The sequence below is a fragment of the Mobula birostris genome, chromosome 4, assembly GCF_030028105.1.
Source record: "Mobula birostris isolate sMobBir1 chromosome 4, sMobBir1.hap1, whole genome shotgun sequence".
In the NCBI taxonomy this organism is placed as follows: Eukaryota; Metazoa; Chordata; class Chondrichthyes; order Myliobatiformes; family Myliobatidae; genus Mobula; species Mobula birostris.
This window is the reverse complement of record NC_092373.1, coordinates 72,247,317-72,272,621: the sequence shown is the minus strand read 5'-3', so window position 1 is coordinate 72,272,621 and position 25,305 is coordinate 72,247,317. Positions and strand designations below refer to the sequence as shown.

The 25,305-nt window shown below is 42.2% G+C and overlaps 1 protein-coding gene across 1 annotated transcript in view; it reads left to right on the top strand.

The window, feature by feature from the left end:
• Positions 1-10,767: 10,767 nt before the first annotated feature.
• The window catches only part of LOC140196405 (ubiquitin carboxyl-terminal hydrolase 17-like protein 19), a 51,836-nt gene continuing 37,298 nt past the window's right edge, over positions 10,768-25,305 (top strand). Inside the window, exons 1-8 of the mRNA XM_072255548.1 lie at positions 10,768-11,011; positions 11,210-11,239; positions 14,031-14,183; positions 15,068-15,170; positions 16,688-16,803; positions 22,133-22,264; positions 23,918-24,013; positions 25,102-25,143. Coding sequence (XP_072111649.1) covers positions 16,801-16,803; positions 22,133-22,264; positions 23,918-24,013; positions 25,102-25,143 — 273 coding nt within the window. The 5' untranslated portion in view covers positions 10,768-11,011; positions 11,210-11,239; positions 14,031-14,183; positions 15,068-15,170; positions 16,688-16,800. The remainder of the gene's footprint in view (positions 11,012-11,209; positions 11,240-14,030; positions 14,184-15,067; positions 15,171-16,687; positions 16,804-22,132; positions 22,265-23,917; positions 24,014-25,101; positions 25,144-25,305) is intronic.

Sequence of the window (25,305 nt, the reverse complement as noted above, 5' to 3'; positions counted from 1 at the left end):
TGAGTTCCTCCAGTATTTTCAGTGCGTTGCTTGGTATACCTTCTGTGTATACGTTGACGTTTGTTGTGAGAAATTGGGTTCAATTGAACACTTCGTGTAGAAGAGACAAAAGAGAGCGCAGAGGGTGGAATCTGGCGCAATACGGGGACGGGGTGTGGGGTGGGATGGAGGAATGTAGCGAATCAGGCAGCATCTATGGAAGGGAATAAACAGTCGAAGAAATCAGAAGAGTTTGTTGGTGTGGAATGTTCTGCTTTTTTTTTCTCGTGCAAGTCCTTGCTTAGTTATTACAAAATGTGGTTTTATGTCATAATTAGAATATTTTCCGTGTTGTTTTTCAACAGTTGGCACATTTTCAGAGAGGTGGTGGCACATCTCTGCCCCTTGTTATGGATCGGGTGAGCCTGTGGCATGTCGGATTGTCTGGTGACCATTAGTTTTTGTTGGATTGTAGATCATGGTCTCTCTTTGGGGCTTTGCAATTGCTTGTTTGGTGGGTGGTGGGTGCTGATGCTTCCTGCTGAAATAAGTGGGGGAGGGGGAGGGGGAGGGTTGATGCTCTGCTGCTGCTTGTGCAGGGCGGGGTGAGAGGGAGCTTTGGGTTCTAACGTTTTACTGTCATTTATTCTTTGGGATTCTCTTCTGTTTTTGTGGATGTCTGTGTAGAGCAAGAATTTCAGGTTGTATACTATATATATTCTCCGATATTAGATGAACCATTTTCCTATTCAATTTTATGTCATCAATCTTGATTTTGTTTTTGGTGCAAAATCTTTCATTTCCTTCAATGGCAGTGAGCATTGTGTTCCAATGTATCTGGCATCTGGTGATTTGACAAGATTGGACCAATAGGATCTTAACTTCCTGGACTGAAATGATTGAAGTCTCAGATTCCACTCCAACTCTCATCTTGTTTCGGATCTGAGCGTCAGTTCCCCAACGTGGTGCTGGGGAACCTAAATAAGGCTGGTCCTGTCAATGCATCCACGGTGAATTAGCCTACAGGCATTGATAAAATGACAAGAAGGAAAATGGAGGAAAAAGGAGCAAAGGAACCAAAACATCCAGTAAACAATCCTGGGTGGGCAACAGTGGTCAAAGAAAATAGGCACTATGAACAATTTGATCCTGTTTACTGGATACTTGGCGCTCTGTGGTACATCTTGTATAATAAAGATGAACTCTTAAACTTTCAGTCTACATGGTCATCATTGCCCTTGGTCCTTGTCTACCTGTCTACACTCTTTCTTTAACTGTGAAACTACATTCTGTGGTTTGTTTCCCCCTTTTTCTAACACCTCAATGTACTGATGTTTAGAATTATCTGTCTGGACAGCAAGCGAAACAAAGCATTTCACTGAATCCTAGTACATGTGATAATACCAAACAATTGTCAAGTTATCTGTACATGAAGCACAAAGGGAAGGATTCCTCAGCTGCTGCAGATGATGGATAAGTAGGTGTCAGGGTTTCAGGTGAAATATTCACATCCAATTGAAAACATAAAATGTAATTGAAAACTCAGGGCAGCAATGGCGTGACCACATTGACCACTTGGCACTGTAATCGGCTTGTTCTAAATGGAACTTTATCTTGTATGTATCATTTATGTTTAAATATGCTTTTCTTGTGACAGTTTTGTCTCTGATTTTATGCGGCTCTGATGCAGCAGCAAGTAAGCATGTACTTGTGCATATGACAATTAACTCAACTTTGACTTGAAGAGCAATAAAATAAATACATCACTCAATAGGTCCTGGACTTGGAGCTGATCTGCTTGAGTTTGAGGCTTCTGTCTGAATACAAAATTGGCTTGGTGGTAGGTGGCAGTGGACCATTGCTCTTCAGATTGGGAAACTTTGAGATCAGTGTGATGCCACAAGATTCAATGCAGGATCTTTTAAAGTTCATCTGATACTCTGATGATTTGGAAGAGAATATAGGTGGCATGATTAGAAAGTTTGCAAATAATACTAAGCTTAGTGATATTGTATTGTGAAGAATGTTGTCTAAATATGCAAAAGAAACTAGATTAACTGGAAAAGTTGGCAAGGGAATGGCTGACAGAATTTAACACAGACAAGTGTGAGATGTTACATTTCAGTTGGGTAAAATGTGGCTGGATCTGCACAGTAAATGATAGGGCCTTGGAGAATTTTGTTGAACAGAGAGACCTAGAGATACAGGTACAAGAGTTCTCAGAATGTGGCAACATGAGTAGACAGGCATGAAGAAGGCATGTGTATGGTTGTTTTCGTTAGTGGAGGATTTGAGTAGAGTCGGTACATATTGTTACAGTTGGACAAATCTTTGGTTTGTCTACACTTGGATTACTGTGTTCAGTTCTGGTTGTCAATCTATAAGAAAGATGTGATTAAGATTTGCAGAAAAGATTCATCGAATGTTGCCTGGACCAGAGAACATGAGTTAGAAATAGGGATTCAATAAGCTGGGAACTGTCTCCTAGGTGAAAAGAAGGCTGAGGTGTGACCTTGCAGAGACTTATAAAGCTATCAGAGGCCTAGATTGAGGAAATAGTACAGTCTTTTTCCAGAGGTCATGTGTAAAAGGTGACGGGAGAAAGATTTAAAGGTGATCTGAGAGACAGGTTTGTTTTACATAGTGCATGGTGGCTATGAGGAACAAACTGCCAAAAAAAGTGCCACTTGATATACTGGCAAAGGGACACAAGATGGCAGCAAACTGTGATCTCTGTTGAAGTTGCTTATTTCTTTTTGGGTCAATGAAGACAGCGTGGGAAGTGGGATCTGGTTCAAGTTTATGATCAGAGATGTGGGGTAATTGGAGAACAGGGTAGATTCTGCAGTCCCTGCTCCACATTCAAAGGCTAGGGATGTGAACTTGGGACACCCACGGGTTGGCCAGAATGTCCAGCCAGATGTTGGACCAGCAGGCTAGTGTGGACAAAGGCTGGTACCACCACTCCCCACCCCCAGCCCAGAGAGTTGTCAGCAGGTTCCAGAGAAGGGATTCCATGTAGATGGGAAAAATGAGGTCGATGACCCCCAGCATCAAGAATAGGTGAGATCAGAGTTTGAGGCCTAGTATTCAGGCTTCTGCCATCAGTGAGCTCAGAGTTCGAAGTCTGGTGTTTGGTGATTGGTGGGTTCTGGGATCAAAGACAAGGATCGAGGCCTAAGGTTCAATCAGAGCTCCAGAGGTTGAGGACCCTGGATCTGTGAATTGATGCGAGTCCACTGGGGTAGCTGACGACCCAATATCTGCATGTCTGAGTCTGATCCTGGGTCCGCTGGGGGCTGAATGTCGATGAAGACAGACTACCTTGGGGTTAGAGGATTGTGTATGTGTGTGGATAGGAGGGAGGAATGGGGTCGGTTTTGCTGTTGTGTCCTGTGTTGTTCTGCCAAGCTTTGTGGGCATTCTATGTTGGCACCAGAATGAGTGCTGCCCCAGTACACACTCGGGTGTGTTGGTTGTTAATGCAAATAACACATTTCACTGCGTGTGCCGTAATAAACTTCAATCATGTGATAATAAACTTCAATCTTGAAGCTGAGGCACTGAGTATAACTATTGTGATGTCCTGTTGCAAATGTACAAAACTTTGGAGAGACCCCACTTCAATACTCTGTACAATTCTGGCTGCTACATTACAGGAACAATATGGTAGTGTGAGGGGATCCAGAAGTACCCCTATTAACTGTTTGGAGAGAGACATTTATCATTGATGGTTTGTTTGGAAAGGAGAGAGAGACAGAGTTATTTACCACTGATATGTTGCTTTAGAAAAGAGAGAGAGAGAGAGAGAGAGACAGAGAGAGAGAGAGAGAGAGAGAGAGACGAAGATTAACGGTTGGACTGTCACTTTAAGGCATTGGAAGTAACTTTGGACTTTTACTGAGTTTGGAGTTGGAGACAGCACCGAGCAGCTTGAAGGTTGCTATGGTGACCAAAGGCTGGTTGTTGATGTTACGTTCAAGGACATGTTGCCTGCTTGCACTGCTTTACAGCCAAAGGAAGGAGGGACTCTTTGAATGACAGGTGATGCTCAGCCTGGTGAAATAAATGGGAGGTCAGATGATACAGACCTCAGACACATGATCTGGACACTGAATGAGCATTGTTGTGCCCGCAGAGAAAGTGGGTTTTGGAGGATCGATCAGGCGGATTGATCCAAATTACAATTCCAGTTTGAAGGAGAAGAGGTTGACTCGTGGGGAGTTGTCTATGTGTCCACCCTTGCCTGGGTGATAGCTCCACCACAGAAGACCAGTCCCCCTGCTTAAAGTCACAGTCGGTGACTTGTAAAGGATTTCGGAGGACGACGAGAAGATCGACGGTATCAGCTCACCTGAAGACTCAACTCACTCTCTCTCTCTCTCCATCACTACTCAACTCAATACCACCAACTGAACTGAACTGAACTTTACTCAACATCGTAAGACTGTATCTTTTTACCCCTAGACTTAAAGAAGCTTGTTTTTTTCATACATATATATTCCACACTTACTTTTATGTATAATCATTGTTAACCTGTTTGATTTATTTACATTTATATTATTGTATTGCGTAGTTACTAATAAATATTATTAGTGTATAGCAATACGAGACTCCAAAGTGTTTTCCATCTCTGCTGGTTCTTTATCCCCGTCACGGGGTATGTGACATAAATGGGGCCACAGAGAGAGTGCAGAAGAGATTCATCAGATGTTCAGGATCTGGATGCAGAGTTTCCACCCAAAATATTGACAATTCCTTTCCTCCCACCAATGCTGCTCGACCTGCTGATCAGACCCAGTATCTCCCAGCAAACTACATCTGCATGAAGTGCATCCAGCTGCAGCTCCCTGAATTCCATGTTAGGGATCTGGAGCAGCAGCTGGATGACCTTTGGCTTGTACAGGAGAGTGGGAGATCACCGGTCAGAATTACAGGGAAGTGCTCACCCCTAAGTTGCAGGAGGTGGGTAGCTGTGTGACTGTCAGGAGCAGGAATAGGACAGTAAATAGGCAGTTAGTGCAGAGCAACCCTGTGGCCATTCTCCTCAATAATAAGTACACTGTTTGGGAAACTGTTGTGGGGGATGACTTCCCAGGGGAATGCCATGGAGACCAGGTTACTGGCACTGAGCTTGGGTCCATGGTGCAGAAGGGCAAGAGGGAGAAGAGGGGAGTGGTAGTGATTGGGGACTCAATAGTCAGAGGAACAGACAGGAGATTCTGTGCACATGGACAGGACAAGGGGTGATATGTTGCCTCCCAGGTGCCAGAGTGAGGGACGTCTTGGATTGCATCCACAGCATTTTGGAGGAGGAGAGAGAAGAGCTGCCAGAAGTTTTGGTATATATTGGTACCAGTGACGTAGGAAAGAAAAGCAAAGGGGTCCTGATGAGGGGATTTGGAGAGCTAGGCAGAAAGCTGAGAACCAGGACATCCAGGGTAATGATTTTTCAATTGCTACCTGTGCCACACACCTGTGAAGGTAGAAACAGGATAACTCGGCTGAGAGACTGTTGCAGGGGGTCAGGGCTTCAGATTTTTTAGATCATTGGATCTCCTCTGGGGGAGGTTTGACCTGCACAAAAGGGATGGGTTGCAGGTGAACCCAAAGGGGACAAATATTTTCATGGGTAGGTTTGTTAGAGCTATTGGGGAGGGATCAAACCAGTTTGGCAGGAGTATGGGAACCAGAGTGAAGGGACTCAAGATAGAACAGATGGTAAAAAAGCAAAGATTGCGTGTAGTCAGTCTGTCAGAAAGGGTAGGCTGCTGATAGGACAAAATTACAGCCAGCAGGGTGAATATCAATGCATTAGGAATGCAGAGTCATAAAGGTTAGCTAATACAGCGCTCTTTATATCTCAATGCACGGAGGTAAGAAATAAGGTGAATGATCTTGCACTTTTAACATAATCAGAGATGATATTGTGGCCATCACTGAATTGCGGCAGAAGGATGTTGCTAGTTGGGAGCTGAAGGTCCAACGTTCAATGTTGGATTGGTGGGACAGGAGGGTAGGCAGAGGGGATGGCATGGCTCTGCTCATAAAGAATGGCATCAAATCATTAAAAAGATGTGACATAACATGGGAAGATGTTGAAGCCTTGTGGGTTTGAGTTAAGAAACTGCAAGGGTAAAAGGACACTGATGGCAGTCATATGCAGGCCTCCCAGCACTAGTGGGAATGTGGACTACAAATGACAGCAGGAAATAGAAAAGGCATGTCAAAAGGGCAATGTTATGATAGTTACGGGAGATTTTAACATGCAGGTAGATCGCGAAAATCAGGTTGGCAATGGATCTCAAGACAGTGAATTTGTTGAATGCCCACGAGTTAGCTTTTTAGAGCAGTTTGTCATTAAGCTTACTAGGGGATCGGCTATACTGGTTTGGGATGTTATGTAATTAAGTTGAAGTGATTAGGGAGCTGAAGGTAAAGGAACCCATGAGTTACAGTGATTACAATGTGATTGTGTTCAACTTGAAATTTGATAGGGGGAAGGTAAAGTACGGTATGACATAGCAATATTTTGGTTGAGTAAAGGAAATTACCATGGTATGAGAGAGGATTTGGCCAAAGTAAATTGGAAGGAGATGCTGGCAGGGGTGACAACAGAGCAGCAATGGCTTGACCTTCTGGGGAAAATGTGGAAGGTGCAGGATAGATGTATTCCAAAAACAAAGAAATACTCAATCGGCAAAATAGTACAACCATGGCTCGAAGGAAAGTCAGAGGTAATGTAAAGGCAAAGAGAGGACATACAACAAAGCAAAAACTAATGGGAAGATAAGAGGACTAGGAATCTTTTAAAAACCTACAGAAAGCAATGAAAAGAATCAATAGGATGGAAAAAATGAAACATGAAAGAAAACTAGCAAACAATATCAAGATGGATAGAAAAAGCTTTTTCAAGTGTATAAAAAATAAAAGAGATGAGTGGATATAAGACTGGTAAAAAAAATGAGGTCGGAGAAATAATAATGGGGGACAAGGAGATGGCAAATGAACTAAATGAGTATTTTGCATCAGTATTCACTGTAGAAGACACAAGCAGTGTGCCAGGTGTTGAAGAGTGTGAGGGAAGAGTAGTGACTGCAATTACTATTACAAGGGAGAAGGTGCACAGAAAGCTGAAAGACCTAAAGGTGCATAAGTCATGGGGACCAGATGAACTGCACCCCTGGGTACTGAATGTGGTAGGGGTAGAGATTGTGGAGGCATTAGTAATGAACTTCCAAGAATCATTCGACTCTGGCATGGTTCTGGCTGACTGAAAAATTGGAAATATCACTCCACTCTTTAAGAAACAAGGAAGGCAGCAGAAAGGAAATTATAGACAAGTTAGCTTGACCTCAGGGGTTGGGAAGATGTTGAAATCGCTTGCTAAGAATGAGGCTATGACTTGGTGATACAGGAAACAATAGCACAAAGTCAACATAGTTTCCTTAAGGAAAGATGTTGCCTCACAAACTTGTTGAGATTGTTTGAGGAGTTTACAAGCAGGACAGACAAAGACGATGCAATAGATGTCGTATATTAGGACTTTCAGAAGGCCTTTGACAAGGTGCTACACATGAGGCTACTTACCAGGTTAAGAGCCCATGGTATTACAGGAAAGTTACTGGCATGGCTTATTGATAGGAGTCAGCAAGTGGGAATAAAAGGATCCTTTTCTGGTTGGCTGCCAGTGACTAGTAGTGTCCTGAAGGGGTCGGTGTTGGGACCGATTCTTTTTATGCTATATATCAACGATTTAGGTGATGGAATAGATGGCTTTGTTGCCAAGTTTGCAGATGATACAAAGATTGGTGGAGGGGCATGTAGTGTTGAGCAAACAGGAAGGCTGCAGAAGAACTTAGGTTTGGAGTATAGGCAAGAAAGTGGCAAATGAAATACAATGTTGGAAAATGCATGGTCATCCATTTTGGAAGAAGAAATAAGTGTGTAGACTATTTTGCAAATGGGGAGAAAATCCAAAAATCTGAGATGCAAAGGGACTTGAGTGTCCTTGTGCAGAACACCCGAAAGGTTAGCTTGCAGGTTGAGTCAGTGGTGAGGAAGGCAAATGCAATGCTAGTATTCATTTTCGAGGTCTAGAATACAAGAGCAGGGATGTGATGCTGGGGTTGAGAAGGGGAAAAAAGGATCAGCTGTGATCGAATGGCAGAGCAAACTTGTTGGGCCAAATGGCCTAATTCTGCTCCTATGTCTTATTGTCTTATGGTCTTATCACCATCTGGTATGGCGGTTCCAAAGCACATGATTGGAAAAAGGTGCAGAGGGCTGTAAACTCATCCAGATCCATTACAGGCTCAGCCCTCCCACCATCGAGGATATCTTCAAAAGGCAGTGACTAAAGAAAGAGGCATCCATCATTAAGGACCCTCACCATCTGGAACATTCCATCTTCTCATTACCAGCATCATAGAGGTACAGGAGCCTGAAGACTCATACTCAATATTTTACGAACAGTTTCTTTCGCTCCGCCTTTGATTTATGGATGGTCCATGACTCTATGAACACGACTTTGTGACTCATCTTTTGCACTATCTATCTCTCTATTTATCTTTATAGAACAGTACAGCCCTCTACCAGGCTCTTCAGCTCACAATGGTGTGCTGAACCAATTAAATTAGTAATTAGTGAAATGGCTAACTAAACTAGTCTCTCCTGCCTGCAAAATGTCCATATCCTTCCATTTTCCTCACATTCATGTGCCTTTTAAAAATATCTCTCAGAAATCTCTAATGTCTTTGCCTCTACCACCACACAAGGCAGTACATTCCAGGCACCCGCCAGTATCTGTGTAAAATATTGGCCCCTCATATCTGCTTTGAAATTATCCCCTCTCATTTTAAATGCATAACCTCTGGTATTAGATATTTCAACCCTGGGAAAAAGTTACTGTCCATCTACTCCATCCATGCCTCTCTCAATCTGGTAAGTCTCTATCAGATCTCAGTTTATCCTTTGCCATGCCAGAGGAAACAACCCAAGTTTGTCCAACCTCTTGTGATAGCACATGCCCTCTAGTCCAGGCAACATCCTGGTAAACCTCTTCTGCACTCTCTCCAAAGGCTCGACATCCTTCCTGCATATAAACCTGCCTGCATATCTGTTCCTCAATATCTCAGTGACTATTGTGAGTCTGCAGTACAATCCCATCAGAGTGTCTCCTATTTTTTTCAATTCTACACATTTCCACTCAATGGACGGGTCCTTCTTTATGTCCCCTCTGAATTCAGCTATGATACTGTTCCTGATTAGTTGTGCAACTCCCCCTCCACTTTTATATCCCTCTCTATCTTTCCTAAAACATTGAAACCCTGGGATATTAATCTCCCATTCCTGTCCCTCTCTCGACCAAGTCCCTGGAAGGGCCGGAACACCACAGTTCTACATACTGATCCATGCTAAAAGTTCATCCCCTTTACTTATAATACACCTAGCATTAAAATACACACATTTCACACTATCTAGCCTATTCCTGCCCTGACTAACACGTGGCACCGGCAGGAATCCAGAGATGATTACTTTGGAGGTCCTGCTCTTCAGCCTCTTCTCTAACTTCCTGTACTCACTGTGCAGGATCTCTTCAGTTATTGTGACCGTGGTGATTGTTTACATCTTGCACTATACTGCTGAAACAAAACAACAAATGCCATAACATATGTCAGTGAAAATAAACCTGATTCTGATTCTGGAGGGAGCAATAGAGGCAGATGCAATTACAAAGCTTAAAAAAATGATTTGGACAAGCTGCTTAAACAGAACAGACATTGAGGAATACAGACCTAACGTGGACAAAATGAATTTGCATGGATAGGCATCACGATCGACATGGATGACATGGGCAAGAGGCCTGTATCTGAGCGATATGATTCCAAGAAATCTCATTTATCTAGGCTTCTCATTAAGTTACTTCACAGTACCTTCTGAGCCAGTGAGTTATACCACCCAGAAGAACAAATACAACATTTAGCTCAAAAAAGTCTTGTTTCCCGCTGATGTTGTGATATCACCCCTTATTTTCAGCACCACCTCAGATTCATAGGGTGAGAAACTTTGCCCCTGACTCCACCATTCAGCTGGAACTTCTTAAAATCCCATTCCATGTCTGGTACTCTCCTGATTTGATCGAGAGTGAAATTTACTGAGGATCTGCAAACTACTGAACAAACTTCATGAGTTGTCCGAATTGACCCAGGACTTCAGCCCACCAGCCCGGTGTTTATGTGAATCATCAACCTCGGTCACCTGACTGTACATGCACCACTTGCGGTCTGCCAACAGTTCTCAGCTCTCTGGGGAGGTTGTGTCACCCCTGCCAGTTGTCAGTAATGTCCTATCACTCATTTAGTTTCCTGTCCGAATGGCTTAACTTCCTTCTCATTACAACTCAGTTGCTAGCATTTGCAAGTGGCCCAGGAATAAAAAGACTTGCGTAACCGCATAAAATTTGTGTAAATAGATGCATTCAAAGGCGAGTGGGGTGGATTAAAGTCGTCCTCCGCTCTCACACACGGAATTGGATGGCCAATACTACTGGGACCAGGACATAATCGATGGGGTCCCCCCTCCTGAAATCCAAATCAAAACAAATTGGTTTTAAATCCCACCTGAAAGATCCGGCAACAACTGCCTATAAAGCAATATTTCTCTGTACAACATGTTTGTAATGAGCACAAGTGGGCACCATAGTATACTAAACCTGTTACTCCTTATTACTAAACCTATGACTTCCTTATTTTTTTCCGGTCTGTAGAGACGGCCCCATGGTTCAGAGAATGTGAAATAGAAAGTTTTATATATATTAAAAATGCTAACAAGTGACAAAAAGGCATTCTTAGTAGAAGAGTGTATTTGGCGCCAATAATCCGAATAAATGTTGCAACTTTCAACTAGTAATTCGTGATTATGTCCTTCGTAACTAGTTGCAGAACTTCGTAGTGACTCCAGCGTTGGGTTTACAGTTGGATACCTGTCACTCTCTCTTTGTACTGGTTCCTAAAGTCTATCGGCTATCAAAGTATGAAGCTTAAATCACCTTTAATCAAATGTGTTACTGTAAAGAAAAAAATCTTTCGGCATTGAGCTCCTGATAAGATGAATTCTCTGGTTGAATTTAAGGATAATGCGTTGCCGAACAGTTTTCTCTCTCTCTCTCTCTGTCTGTCTGTTGTTTATAGCGACTTTATAACTTAATTTTGTTGGTAATGTTTTACAGACCGCAAGAAAATGATGGGCAGCAAACCAGGTAAGGCGATGAAAGTAGCGGCCTCGTGCGGAGTTGGGGCGGGGGGGTGGGAGGTGTGGGTGCGACGGGGGAGGATGAGAAGTCAATTCGAAGTAGAATGGCACGTCACGAGTCAAGGATCAACGTTCAGTGGTGGACAAAGTTGTTAAAAGAACGCGATCAGTAGTTATACCACATTCCTATTGTAGGCGTTGGGCGGAATTTTGAAAGTTCTCCAATGATTTCCCTCTGCCCCAGTCTTCCATGCTGTTCAAGAGTTTCTGTATTACTGTAACACTGAACTTCGAACTGCAGACTTCCAGACATCCCACCTCTACCGGGAGTTCCGGGAGTCTCCCGCATATCGACAGCGGCTCCCTGATGCCCTCAAGTTATATACAATATCCCAGAAATAGATTTTTTAGAGAGGGAGAGGGAAGAAAAGAACGAAAGAAAATGAATGAATCCTGCTTGGTCTCTCTTTGTGCTAAGTAGACCTATCAGTTTTCTCTGTGGGTGGGTTGTACAGTCGACCTCTCTCTCTCTTCCATATTCCATCAGTTCAGTTACTGCCGTCTGTAATGACGCTGAAATCATCCGGACAATTGTCGGTGATGAAATACAAAAACCTGGTGAAGAAATTGCCAAGGCTGGCGGTGACAACCTGACTACGTGAGGCTGTCCTGTATGGGTGGGGCATGTTGGCCTCTTAAAGGGGATTCGAGCGGGGTTAAATTTGGAGCAAAATTCCAAAATCGCCCCCACCGAGGTCCTGTCATTTGGACAGTGAACTGTTTACCTGTGCTGCGCACTTTATATGCATTTTGAATTACACTTTATTAAATCATATAGTAATATATTGTTTTATGTGGTGTGCATGATATATGTATTATGGCTACACTGTGGTCCATACAGGGGTTGTTTCGTTTGTGGACAATCAGCCAGATGATAATAAACTTGAACTTGAAGATACAGAACTTCTAAATCACTCATTAAAAATCCCTCATTTCGATGTAAGAAAGTAAGTTCTGATCCCTACTATTCGTCGTTGCTGTGGCTATCCTTCGAGGTCGCGGATGATGGCCTTTGTTCTGTTCATCTATAAGAAGAGGCCCACAGAGTGAAGACGCCTGTGCGTGTATTTGTTTAACGTGTACTTGATGTTGCACTCCAAGAAGCACACGATACTTCACAAATCAATAGACAATAGACAATAGGCAATAGATGCAGGAGTAGGCCATTCGGCCCTTCAAGCCAGCACCGCCATTCACTGTGATCATGGCTGATCATCCACAATCAGTATCCAGTTCCTGCCTTATCCCCATAACCTTTGATTCTGCTATCTTTAAGAGCTCTATCCATCTCTTTCTTGAAAGCATCCAGAGACTTGGCCTCCACAGCCTTCTGGGGCAGAGCATTCTATATATCCACCACACTCTGGGTGAAAAAGTTTTTCCTCAACTCCGTTCTAAATGGCCTACCCCTAATTCTTAAACTGTGGCCTCTGGTTCTGGATTCACCCATCAGCGGGAACATGCTTCCTGCCTGCAGCGTGTCCAATCCCTTAATAATCTTATATGTTTCAATAAGATCCCTCCCAGCCTTCTAAATTCCAGAGTATACAAGCTCAGTCGCTCCAATCTTTCGACATATGACAGTCCCGCCTTCCCGGGAATTAACCTTGTGAACCCACGCTGCACTCCCTTAATAGCAAGAATGTCCTTCCTCAAATTTGGAGACCAAGACTGCACACAGTACTCCAGGTGTGGTCTCACCAGGGCCCTGTACAGCTGCAGAAGGACCTCTTTGCTCTTATACTCAATTACCCTTGTTATGAAGGCCAGCATGCCATTAGCTTTTTTCACTGCCTGCTGTACTTGCATGCTTGCTTTCAGTGACTGATGCACAAGAACACCTACATCTCGTTGTGCTTCCCTTTTTTGTAACTTGACTCCATTTAGATAATAATCTGACTTCCCGTTCTTATCACCAAAGTGGATAACCTCACATTTATCCACATTAAACTGCATCTGCCATGCATCTGCCCACTCACCCAGCCTGTCCAAGTCACCCTGCATTCTCATAACATCCTCCTCACATTTCACACTGCCTCCCAGCTTTGTGTCATTGGCAAATTTGCTAATGTTACTGTTAATTCCCTCATCTAAATCATTAATATATATTGTAAACAGCTGCGGTCCCAGCACTGAACCCTGCGGTACCCCACTGGTCACCGCCTGCCATTCCGAAAGGGACCCGTTAATCGCTACTCTTTGTTTCTGTCAGCCAGCCAATTTTCAATCCATGTCAGTACTCTGCCGCCAATACCATGTGCCCTAATCTTGCCCACTAATCTCCAACTGATCAACTGATCAACCAACTGAATCCAAATCAACCAACTGATTCCAGTGGCATGGAAACTACGACGATTGGAGCTGATGGATTTGTTGCAGCCTTCATCCGCCTTCACAGCCATTGAGTTTGAAGAAACTTCGTCTGCCCGTTCCACCGTTGAGGTCTTGGTTGGATTGTTCTTTGTCAGGGACCTCACTCTCGACCTTACCGCTGTGGGTGGCCCTACCAGGAGCATAGCTCCAGGTGGCATCGCTCTTGGGATCACAGGACTACAGAAGCCACTCCACTGCAACAAAGTGACAATCCACAGAGAAGTCCGGAGTGTGTGAGTGTGTGTGTGTGTGTGTGTGTGAGAGAGAGAGACTATGGACGTATATGTGATTGGACGTTGTCCGAATGGACGTTAAGTGGCGCACACCAGAAATAAGGATACACCTTATGCTTTTATTTCTTTTAGGGACCACAACATATTAGGGAGGCTAAGCACAGGGAAGGCTGCTCAAGTATTTCACAGTTTTTTTCAGCAAAAAACTAAAGTCTGACAGAGAAGATCACTAGAGCTGAGGTGTACTTTACATCTTTTATCGTTAAGCATAACCTGCCATTCCAGGTGAGTAAGCACACAGGCAAGCTATTCAGAAAAATGTTTCCTGATTCAGAAATAGCAAAAAACTATGTCTGTTCATCAACCAAGACAGCAGCAATTGTGAACATGGCCATTAAGACAGAATTCAGAAGTCAGCTGTCTCACAAAACACTTGTGAATCTGTTGTCTTGCAAAATTAACAAATTCATTGACACAGACTGTTATGAGGTTGAGACTTCCGGTTGAGACCTCCCTGAAATGACTTTTTTGCAGGGTGGGACGTCTGCATTTCACTGTTTTAACCTGGTAGTCATTTATTCAACCTTTGCACTCTTGGCTCAAAACATCCTCTGAATAATTCTCAAAAATGTGGCATATTTCTGTTTCCAAAATACCGTTTAATATCTCTTCTTTTCGAGTCTGATTCAGTTGCTGGTGGAACATCTCTAATACTCTCAGACACCAGTTGGTAAGTTAACTGGTGATTGTAAATTGTCATCTGATTGGGTTAGGGTTAATTTGGGGGTTGCTGGGCTGTGCAGTTCAAAGGGTCGGCAGGGCGCACTCTGGGCTTTATCTCAAGCAATCTACAATACAAATATATATCATCTTCTTTTACCCAATTATACTTTGTCCTTTCACAAGCAAGAGAAATCTGCTGATGTTGGAAATCTGAGCAATGATTTTGGGCGGAGACCCTTCAGCAGAACTCTTCCATAGATGCTGCCTGTCCTGCTGAGTTCCTCCAGCATTCTGTGTGTGCTGTTTTGAAATTTCGCTGTTTATCATAAAGCTTTTTGCTATACTTTCTTACATTGTGAGGATTGTTATAAGGAACCACCGGAAACTGAATTGACGTTATTTGGACATAAAACTACTTTTCTATTTTCTTCCTGGTTTTATTACAGGTAAACATTTTGTTGGATTGAAAACTCGGGGAGCCACGAGTTATCTGAACACATTACTTCAAACATGGTTCATGACCGAGGAAGTTAAAGAATGCATTGCCAGGTAGGATTGAGAATTGCATAATGACTACTCTATTTTATATAGAAATACTGTGTATAAAAGTACTTCAGTAAGAAACATTTAGAGGGATATTAGCCGAACAAAGGCAAATGGAACTAGCTGAGATGTAAATCTTGGTCAACACAGACCAGTTAGGCCAAAGATGCCATTTCTACACTGGAGGATACTGTGTTTTGAGGAAAATAAATATCCAGATTAATAAAAAGTTTAGAACTTAAAAGTTGGTGATGAACGTTTATTTGGGATGTGGAATGCAACCTAGATAACCACAAGTAAGGATTACCAGAGGAAGGAATGCAATGGTGATGTCTGTAAGTTCAGTACATTTATTCAAGACTTAAGACAAGGACAGAACATGTTGGAAATATTCAGCAGCTCAGGGTGGTCCTATGGGGGACAAATGGGAGTTCATGGTTTACAGCAGCAGTAGTTTCTATTGCTTATTGATTATTCAGTCATGATTGATTAACTCAATTCTAAAAATAATGGGGGACTTACAAAAGTAACATTTATTCTGTAGGTACAGGGACATTTCAAAATTAAAATGTGCATCAAATTGATATTTGTGGTGGCCACATCATTGGGGAAAAAGTTCTGAGTTCAATGATTTTTCGGAAGACACTGGTAAAATCAACATTGTGAATTAGTAAGGGGAAAATCAAGTTAAAATAATTGGTTATTTTTATCAATGGGTAACACATAATGTGGGTCAAAGTAAATTTATGACCAATATATATGCTTGTCACCATATACAACCCTGATTCATTTTCTTGCAAGTATACTCAATAAATTCAATAACCAGCATACAATGAATTAAAGACTGCACCCAACAGGGCAGACAACCAGTGTGCAAAAGGCACCAACATTGTAAATACAAAAGAAAAATACAAAAGAGAAAAAAATATATATTTGATAAATATGGAGTCTTTGAGAGTGATTCAAGAGGTTGTGGGCACATTTCAGTGATGGGCAAGTGAAGTTGAGTGAAGTTATCCTCTGGTTCAAGAGCTGATGGTTGGAGGGTAATAACTGTTCCTGAACATGGCTGTGTGAGTCCTTGCGTTCCTGTATCTTCCTGATGGCGACAGGAGCAGAGAGCATGTCCTGGGTGGTGGGGGTTCCTGATGATGGATGCAGGTTCCCTGTGACAGAACTCCATGTAGATGTGCTCACTGGCAAGGAGGGCTTTACCTGTGATGGGCTGGGCTGTATCCACTACTCTGTTATCGGATTCTCAGTGCAATGGCATTGGTGTTTCCGTACCAGACCATGATGCAGCCAGTCAATAAACTCGTCACTACACAGCTACAGAGGTTGGCTGGAGTTTGAGATGTCATCCTCAATCTTCGTGGAGGTGTTGCCGTGCTTTCTTCAGAATTGCACTGAAATGCTGGGCCCAGGACAGGTCCTCGGAAATGATAGCACTGCGGAGTTTAAAGTTGCTGACCCTCTCAGAGGTTTTAAGCAATGTAAAATTTCACTGTTTCATATTATTGCAGCTGCAAAGAAGAAGATTCATTAATTTGTGAGTTGCGATGTCTGTTTGAACGATTATCAGATGGGAATGAACGGTCCTTGAGCACAGAACAGTTGACTTCCCAATTGAATTTGAATGGTAAGCAATAGACACATCCATGCTTTCATCAGTTAGCAGTATGCCAGCTTACTGATTTAAACAAAGTTTCTCAAATCCATACCATTCTGCTGCTTGATATATTTATGATTGAAATCTTCCATAGTTGGGGACAGTTTTGTGACTCACAAAAGAAAGGCATTTCGATGAACTGAAAATGGTTTCAAACTCCATATGCTCAACAAATACATGTGTAAATTTGCTTGCAGTTCCCGTTATTCTTCAAGATTGAAATACAGTAACATGATAGCCAGAGGTTAAATTACCAGAGATCTGGTCTCACAATCCAGAGAGCTGAGTTCAAATCCCATTGCAATATTTATTAAAAAAAATTAAACTACAGAGTTTCTTATGGTGGTTATCGAGATTTGCAACTATTAGCTGGCAGATTTGGGTATTAAGCAAAAGGTGAGATCAGTATAACATCCCCAGTCTGAGTGACGGAATTACCATTAGTCCCAGAAGTTTCCTGCTGGGCTTCAGCAAGACCAGGCAGAAAGTGGTGGAAGGGATGAAGGGAGGAGGTGCACAAGGAGTCTGGTCAAGATGCCCATAAACCAGAAATTTACCAGTGATACATAATGGAATAATTGTTGTCTAGGCACTCAATGAGGGAGTTACTGAACAAATAAATAAAATAAAATGGGATTTGTGTAAATGGGTGGTTGGTGCAGATTTAATATACTGAAGGGATTTCTGCAAATACATAGCAAAAATTTCAAGTTGATGATTTTTCATCAAAATCTGATGGAAGGTCGTCAACCTGAAACATTGGCTGTACTTTTCTCTCAAGCCAAATGGTTGAGTCATCTACAAGGGAGGCTGGTTGACCGGCTGAATGCCTCTATCATTTTCAATTTATTACTTCAAATTCATACGTCTGCAATTTATATTATAAAATTCATAATCACAGAACATTAACTGGGATATCGATGCTAATATAAGCAACTATTATTTGAACTTTTATCCTTACTTTAACACTTTTTAAAAACCATTTTGTGAAGTTTACGAACAGAGAAATATAGAAGAATGTTTTCACAGTCTGGTGAACAAGCTGTATAGCAAAATGGATCAGGAGCATAATATTCTGAAGGTAAAATTGATCTGTTGTGATACTAATAATGGATTTGTTTTTAAAGTGTGCCTCGGTTTACCTCTAATTCGATCCGTACTTTTCATTTTCATTTTCCTGTTTCCTTCTTTAGCATTATTTCTGTACAAGTACCTTTCATTCTTTACAACCTGTTTCCTTAAATGTTCCTTCAACTGTTTGCTCGATCTTCAGTTGATCACCTGTTCTCCCATGGTCCAGGACATACTGAAAATCACTTTTGAATGTTTTCAAAATCCCCTGTAAGATGTGAAGCCAAATGGTTGAGTCATCTACAATAACAGCCTTGAAAAGATGGTGGGGCAAGTACATGGATAGGCTTAGAATGATATTTGCCAAATACTTGCAATCTCAGCTTAGCTTGAATGCACATCTTGGTCAGCATGGATCGATTGGGCCAAAGGGCCTGTTTCTGTGCTGTATGACTCTGTGTACAATGAACGATTTGTACTGCACTCATAAACCGATTTTTATTGATGTATTTCTGCCATTGTTACAATTCACTCACTGATCTGGTCTTTCTCTGCCAGAGCCTCTGGTTGTGACTATTCATGCACTGACTTTCCAGAGAGTCGAGTTAAGTCAAGTCAAGTCAAATTTATCTACAAAGCACATTTAAAAACAACCCATGTTGACCAAAGTGCTGTACAAACCATAACAGGTAGCTAAAATCACAAATACAAGAAACATAGATATAAACAACAAGGCACACAGCTTATAGGCACAAAATAAACAACACATGAGAGTAAGCACAAGCCAAAAATCAGCCACATGAGGAAGATTCAAATGCTAGTGAAGAAAGGAAAGTTTTGAGCCTGGCCTTAAACGAGTCAGTGGAGGGGGCAGATCTGATAGGGAGGGGAATACTGTTCCACAGTCTAGGGGCTACAACAGCAAAGGCGCGGTCACCCCTGAACTTAAATCTAGATTGCAGAACAGCCAGAAGCCCCAAGTCAGCCGACTTGAGGGACCTGGAAGTAGAATAAGGGGTTAGAAGATCAGAAATATAGGAGGGGGCCAGCCCATTTAGGGCTTTATAAACAAACAGGAGAACCTTAAAATCAATTCTAAACCGTACTGGTAGCCAGTGGAGAGAGGCTAGGATAGGAGTAATATGGTCCCTCTTCCGGGCACCTGTCAGGAGTCTGGCTGCGGCGTTCTGGACCAGTTGCAGGAGAGACAGGGATGACTTGACTAATCCCAGTACACAGGGAGTTGGAATAGTCCAAATGGGAGGATATAAGGGCGTGGATGACTTTCTTGCAATCCTTAAAAGAGAGAAACAACTTGATTTTGGCAATAGTACGAAGTTGGAAAAAATTGGCTTTTACTACTGCATTAACTTGCTTGTCAAACTTAAAGGTGGAATCAAACATCACATCAAGGTTTTTGACATGGGGTTTGACAAGGGTGGACAGGTTACCAAGAGTGTTGGTAATCACTTTGATGGAGTCAGGGGCGGCCAAATAGGACAACTTTAGACTTTCTTTCATTCAGCTGTAGGAAGTTTTGTGCCATCTAACACTTTATGTCCTTAAGGCAGTTCATGAGGCTGACTCAATTTGACTGGTCGTTTGGCTTCAATGGGAGATAAAGCTGTGTGTTGTCATCATGACAATGGAAGGAAATGTCGAGCGACCCACCCTCTCCTTCAGTCAGTTCAAATTTCCATCTCAAGCACACACAATGGACACAGAGTGTCTGACGTTCCTCAAGGTTAACCACACCACCTTTGCACAGTGAAATGTCTTGTCACTGAAAAGTGCTGAGGAAGAAGGAGGAAGGGTTTAAACACAGGCAATCGATTGATAGGTATCTATCACTATACCTTTATCACCTTTGATCACTTTTGTTGCCTTCCTGATGGAAAAGTTTGCTCCTCTTCACCATATTAATTCAATGTCTGAGGGGTACTCCTGAAAAACACTGATATTTATCCCATCAGACATTTTTATAAGGCAGCTATACAATTCTCACATTAGTCAATGTTTCAAGTCTGTAAGTGTTGATATGAATTCTTTAGAGAATAGGGTGTGGCTAGACACAGCTCAATCACCATCTATAAATTCACTGATGACTCACCTATTGTTGGCAGAATCTCAGACGGCAATAAGAAGTTCATGGGAGTGAGATAGAGCCTGGTTTAGGCTGGTTGAGTGGTGTAGCAACAACAATCTTGGACTTAATGTCAGCAAGACCAGGAAATTTCTTGTGGACTTCAGGAAGGGAAGTTAGGAGAACACACTCCAGTCCTCAGCGTCAGAAGTGAAAAGGGTGGGTGGCTTCAAGTTCCTGAACTTCAGCATCTCAGAGGATCTGTACTGGGCCCTACACATTGATACAATCATGAAGAAGGCTGCAGAGTTTGAGGATATCTGTTATGTCACCAAAGCCTCTGGCAAATTTCTACATATGTACTGGAGAAAGCATTCTGACTGGTTGCATTGCCACCTGGTGTGGAGGCTCCAATGTGCAGGGTGAAAAGGGGCTGCAGAAGGTGGTGCTTCACGAAGGCGGCATCCATCATTTGGGACCCTCACCATCTGGGGCATCCCCTCTTCTCATTGCTACCATCGGGGAGGAGGTACAAGAGCCATCATTAACGATCCCCAGAACACATGACATACCCTACTCACTCTGTTACCATCAGAAAGGAGGTATTTTGCATTACTATTTTAATGTAACTATTTTATATATATAATGTACTGTAATTCAGATTGTTTTCACATGTTTATTTGTCATGTATTTCATTGTACCGTTGCTGTAAAGTTAACAAAGTTCATGGCATATGCTGCTGGTGTTAAGTCTGATTCTGATTCCCGTCTGCCATCAGATTTCAGAACGACCAGTAAACCCATGATCACAATCTTAGTGTAGGCACATGGCCAAATGATTAAGGCATTCAACTAACAATCTGAAGGCCGTGAGTTCGAGCCCCAGTCGAGGCAGCCTTTTGTGTCTTGAGCAAGGCACTTAATCACACAGTGCTCTGCGACGACACTGGTGCCAAGCTGTATGGGTCCTAATGCCCTTCCCTTGGACAATATCAGTGTCGTGGAGAGGGGAGACTTGCAGCATGGGCAACTGCTGGTCTTCCATACAACCTTGCCCAGGCCTGCGCCCTGGAGAGTGAAGACTTTCCAGACGCAGATCCATGGTCTCACAAGACTAACAGATGCCTTTACAACCTCACAATTCCACTTTTCTACAATTCATTTATTTATTGTACAGAGTAGGCAGTCGTCGATCCCAGGGGATCATGGATTTATGCCTTTGGTGGACTGTGTCCTCTCCAGGGTGCAAGCCTGGGTGGGAAGATTTGAGGATCTCGCTGTTGTCCATGCAGTGGGCTCCCCCTCTCCATGTCACTGATGTAGACCAAGGGAAGGGCAAGTGCCCATACGGCTTGGCACCAGTGTCATCGCAGAGGTTGCCAGAGTGAAGTTGTAAACAACATCAAACTGCCTTAGGGACCCCGGCTCCAGATTTCTTCCTCGGGGTTTACATCCAAAGCCTTTCTGATGGGTGGGTATGGCCGCAAGGCAGCAGGGGTTTAAACTCAGAGTTTTCCTCTGTAAGGCAGGCTGCTGTCCAAGCCTGACAAGCCCCAGCTGTCTGAAGCAGGTGCCAGTGGCCTGCCTTGGCCCCTGCTCTTGTCAGTAGAAACAGTTCTGCCGGGTCTACGTGAAGGGCAAGAGTTGCACTTGGTTTTCAGAGGCTGTTAGAGTCGTACGCCATTTGGAACAGTTTATAGATAGTGGGAGCTTATCCCCACTACCAGCCCTGCCATGATAACTTTAGGAATGTAGTTATTGCACATTATGGTAATTTTTGCATCTTGTACTGTACTGCTGCCTAAAACAGCAAATTTCACAACACATATCAGTGATAATTAACCTGATTCTGGTTCAGGAAAGCAATGACTCCAGTGTCACAGGGAGAACAATGGCCGGTCACTTCCTTCTTGTGCCACACTCCTGTGAAGTTCCATCTGGAGTTGAACAAGAGCATCTATACAGTCTTGTTCACAAGGTATCATATTCACGTGACGTTCATCCCTTAAGGATATTTATTGTACACCTTAATCAAACAAATGAGGAATCAGTGTTCTTGAGAGCAATTTATAAAGTATCAGTTTTCTTGTATTAAATTCTAACTGATGGATCACAGGCTCAGTTCTCATTGGGTTATGTCTTGTAGATTTATCAGGTCACAATGGTTAACTCATTGAAGTGTTTAAAATGCACACAATCCATGGATGAAGACACTTTTTTCCTGGATATACCTCTATCTGTTTGCTCGGCTGATGCTGCAGAAAAGCTTGAATCCATGGTAAGTAAAAAAATACAAGGAAAATAAGTCAAACTTTTTTAAAAATTAGAGCAATCGATTACTTTCCTACAGTGAGTTTGACATCACATTTTATGTTGGTTTCATGAAGATGAGTCTGGACAATTTACAAATTAACTATCCATTGTTTCACAATGACTGATGTTTTAAACAGTGTCAAATCTGTAGGCTTCTATTTTTGTAAATTTGAGAAGGATGGGATTGTTAACATGAGCAACTTTGGAATCCATGATAGAGTAGCGACTAGTGTGATGCTATTACAACACAGGACGTTTTCGTGTTTGGAGTTCATTTCCGGCGCGGTTCTGTGAGAGTTTATACGTTCTCCCCCTGGATTGTGTGGGATTTCTCCTTTAGCTCCCACAGTCTCTGATGTATGGGGGTCGTAGGTTACTTGGTCATTGTAAATTGTCCTGTGATTAGGTTGGGGTTAATTGGGGTTGTGAGGTTGCTGGGGCAACGTGGCTCGAAGGGCCAGAGGGGCCAACTCCACACTGTATTACTAACTAACCAACTGACTGACCACCTGTATTGTTTCCTACCTCAAAACATAAATTACTTAATCCCAAAGGAAGAGAGTAAACGATCAAAAAATTTAGGGATACCGAATCTCTTTTGAACTCAGAAAGACCTTGCATGTTCATTCTTTCTTAAATTCAGTTTTGGCAAAGTGTTGAGAAATCACTTCGGTAGTTTTGCCAACAATTTGACAAGTTGATGGTATCACCTTGACTGCATTCCAGCATAGAACCTCTCCTGGAGAGTAGTGGCTGAATTGGAGTTTCGCCACCAGTTATGATGGAAAATCTGATCACTGACCTGCACCAGTTTAGACTTGGGACAAGACTAAATAAATCGAGTTACATTTTAGTGAAGAGGGACATCTCTGAGAGTTAGTATAAGCATGATTAATTGTCAACTTCAATATTTTTAAACATTTTAACTATTTTAATCATTTACGACTCATTTCTAAAATAATTACTTCTTGTACTAGGATTTCTTGTTGACTAATAGTTTTTAACTGTACGTAACTGTCTGTGAAATTCAAAGTATTTTCACACACTTAGCAGCCTGGTATGTTAAGTTTTCAGATAACAATTGTGCCTCACCTGTGCCTTGTATTGGTCACCTCTAACAAGAGAGATGAACCATCTCGTCTTAATATCTAGTGGTATTGCCATTGACAATTTGCCTATTATTAATATTCTAGGTTTTACCACTGAGTAGAGAGTCTATTTGTGCAGTAACTACCAGTTACAGCATGCATTGAAGCCGATGCAACAGCTGACAAAGTGTTTTGGAAATGGGACACCATGGTGGCGTAACGGTTAGCACGACCCTACTACAGTTCGGGTGACAGAATTTGGAGTTCAGTTCTGATTCCATCCATAAGATCCTTCTTGTGAGCATGTGGCTTTCCTCTGGGTGCTCTGGTTTCTTTCACGTTCCAAAGACTTACTGGGTAGTAGGTTAACTGGTCATTGTGAATTGTCCTCTTATCAGGCAAGGGTTAAACAGGAGGGTTGCCTGGTGGGGCAGCTCATTGGGCTGGAAGGGTCTGTTTCACGCTGTATCTCTGAACAAAATAGACATCATCTGGCACCTTTTCACTATCCTGTTCCTTTCTTCTTCAAGGAAAAGGGTCTTGAACAGTTTTTGAAGAAGGTAAAAATGAAAGGTGACAACAAATTTTATTGTAACAACTGTGAGATGAAGATTGAAACAGCATCAGTAAGTATTCCAATCAGTCATCCTGGTATTTCTGTAATTCTTCATGCTGCAAATCAGAGGAGCAGTAGAAGCAACTGAATGGTAAAAATAATATTTGTTCATGGACAAGTCATCTCCTTGAGTCCTGTAGTACTGCCAGATGTCAGTGCAATGTTTTCACTGATAATACATGTCTTACATTTCAACTGAAATGCTTTGAATTCGGTTACAACTACATGGCATTACTTTTCCACCTGTTTTGGAATTTACAAAATCTCAGGTAACATTTTTGTCATTAGTAACAATACTTCAGTTTAAGATAAAATTGAATTTTAAATTGTGGTGCATTCCAGAATGTTGTAATTTGCATCATTCATTTTTAGTATGATTAACTCAGCAACCCAAGGGGATTAAAAAGCATTTTTCTATCGGGGCTCCAGATTATGGTTGGCAGTAACTATCAGGTAGTTCTTTGTAATGCTGTTTTCTTTATTTTCCGCATTTCTTCGTCGTTGACAGTAACTCTTACCCACTTCTTGCTATTTAATACTTGAGTTATCAAATATTAAAAAAATAAGGTTCAGCTTTTTCTCAGAGTTAGCATTTGGAGCATTTTGATTTTTCTCTGAATATTCACTGTGTTTTAGGTTGGAAATAGAACTGGGCTAATGCACTATTTATGGCTCTGATATATCCAGTGCTAGATATTGTAGCTACTCTGGTCTATCTTGCCTGGCTTCTATATTTATGATACTTGGGCAATACAATGCTCATATTCTTCATTCTATCTGAAACCATGTGATCTCTATAAGATGTGAGAAAGAACAGAACTGTGTCACCAATAGACTGTGTGGTTTCAGTGTTTGATCTCGACAGTCTCTCTTGTGTTGTCAAGACTGTTACAAAACACATCTAACTGTGATTTCACAGCATTTGCCATGTGAGATCATTGGTTGCACCCGTCTAACCACTGAAGTCAACAGAACCAATACACCTGGCACATGATGCTCTCACCTGAGGTTACCTTCAGTGACAAAGTTGAAAATCTCCCCTGGTATTTACAATCACATTAATTTTATATCTTAATTGAAGTTTACTTTTTGTTACAGGATGTTTGTAATGACTGGTGTCTAAAATTAACAGTGAACAGGGTAAGACATGCATATAAATGTATTCATGTTGTAGGAATTTGTGGCTCACTTGGAGAGTATTTTCTCAGTTACATGGGGATTACATCCACATCTTCAGTTGCCACAGTGCAACATGATGGCATAAATCCCTGTGCAAGAATGGGAGGAGAAAGGATAGGGTAA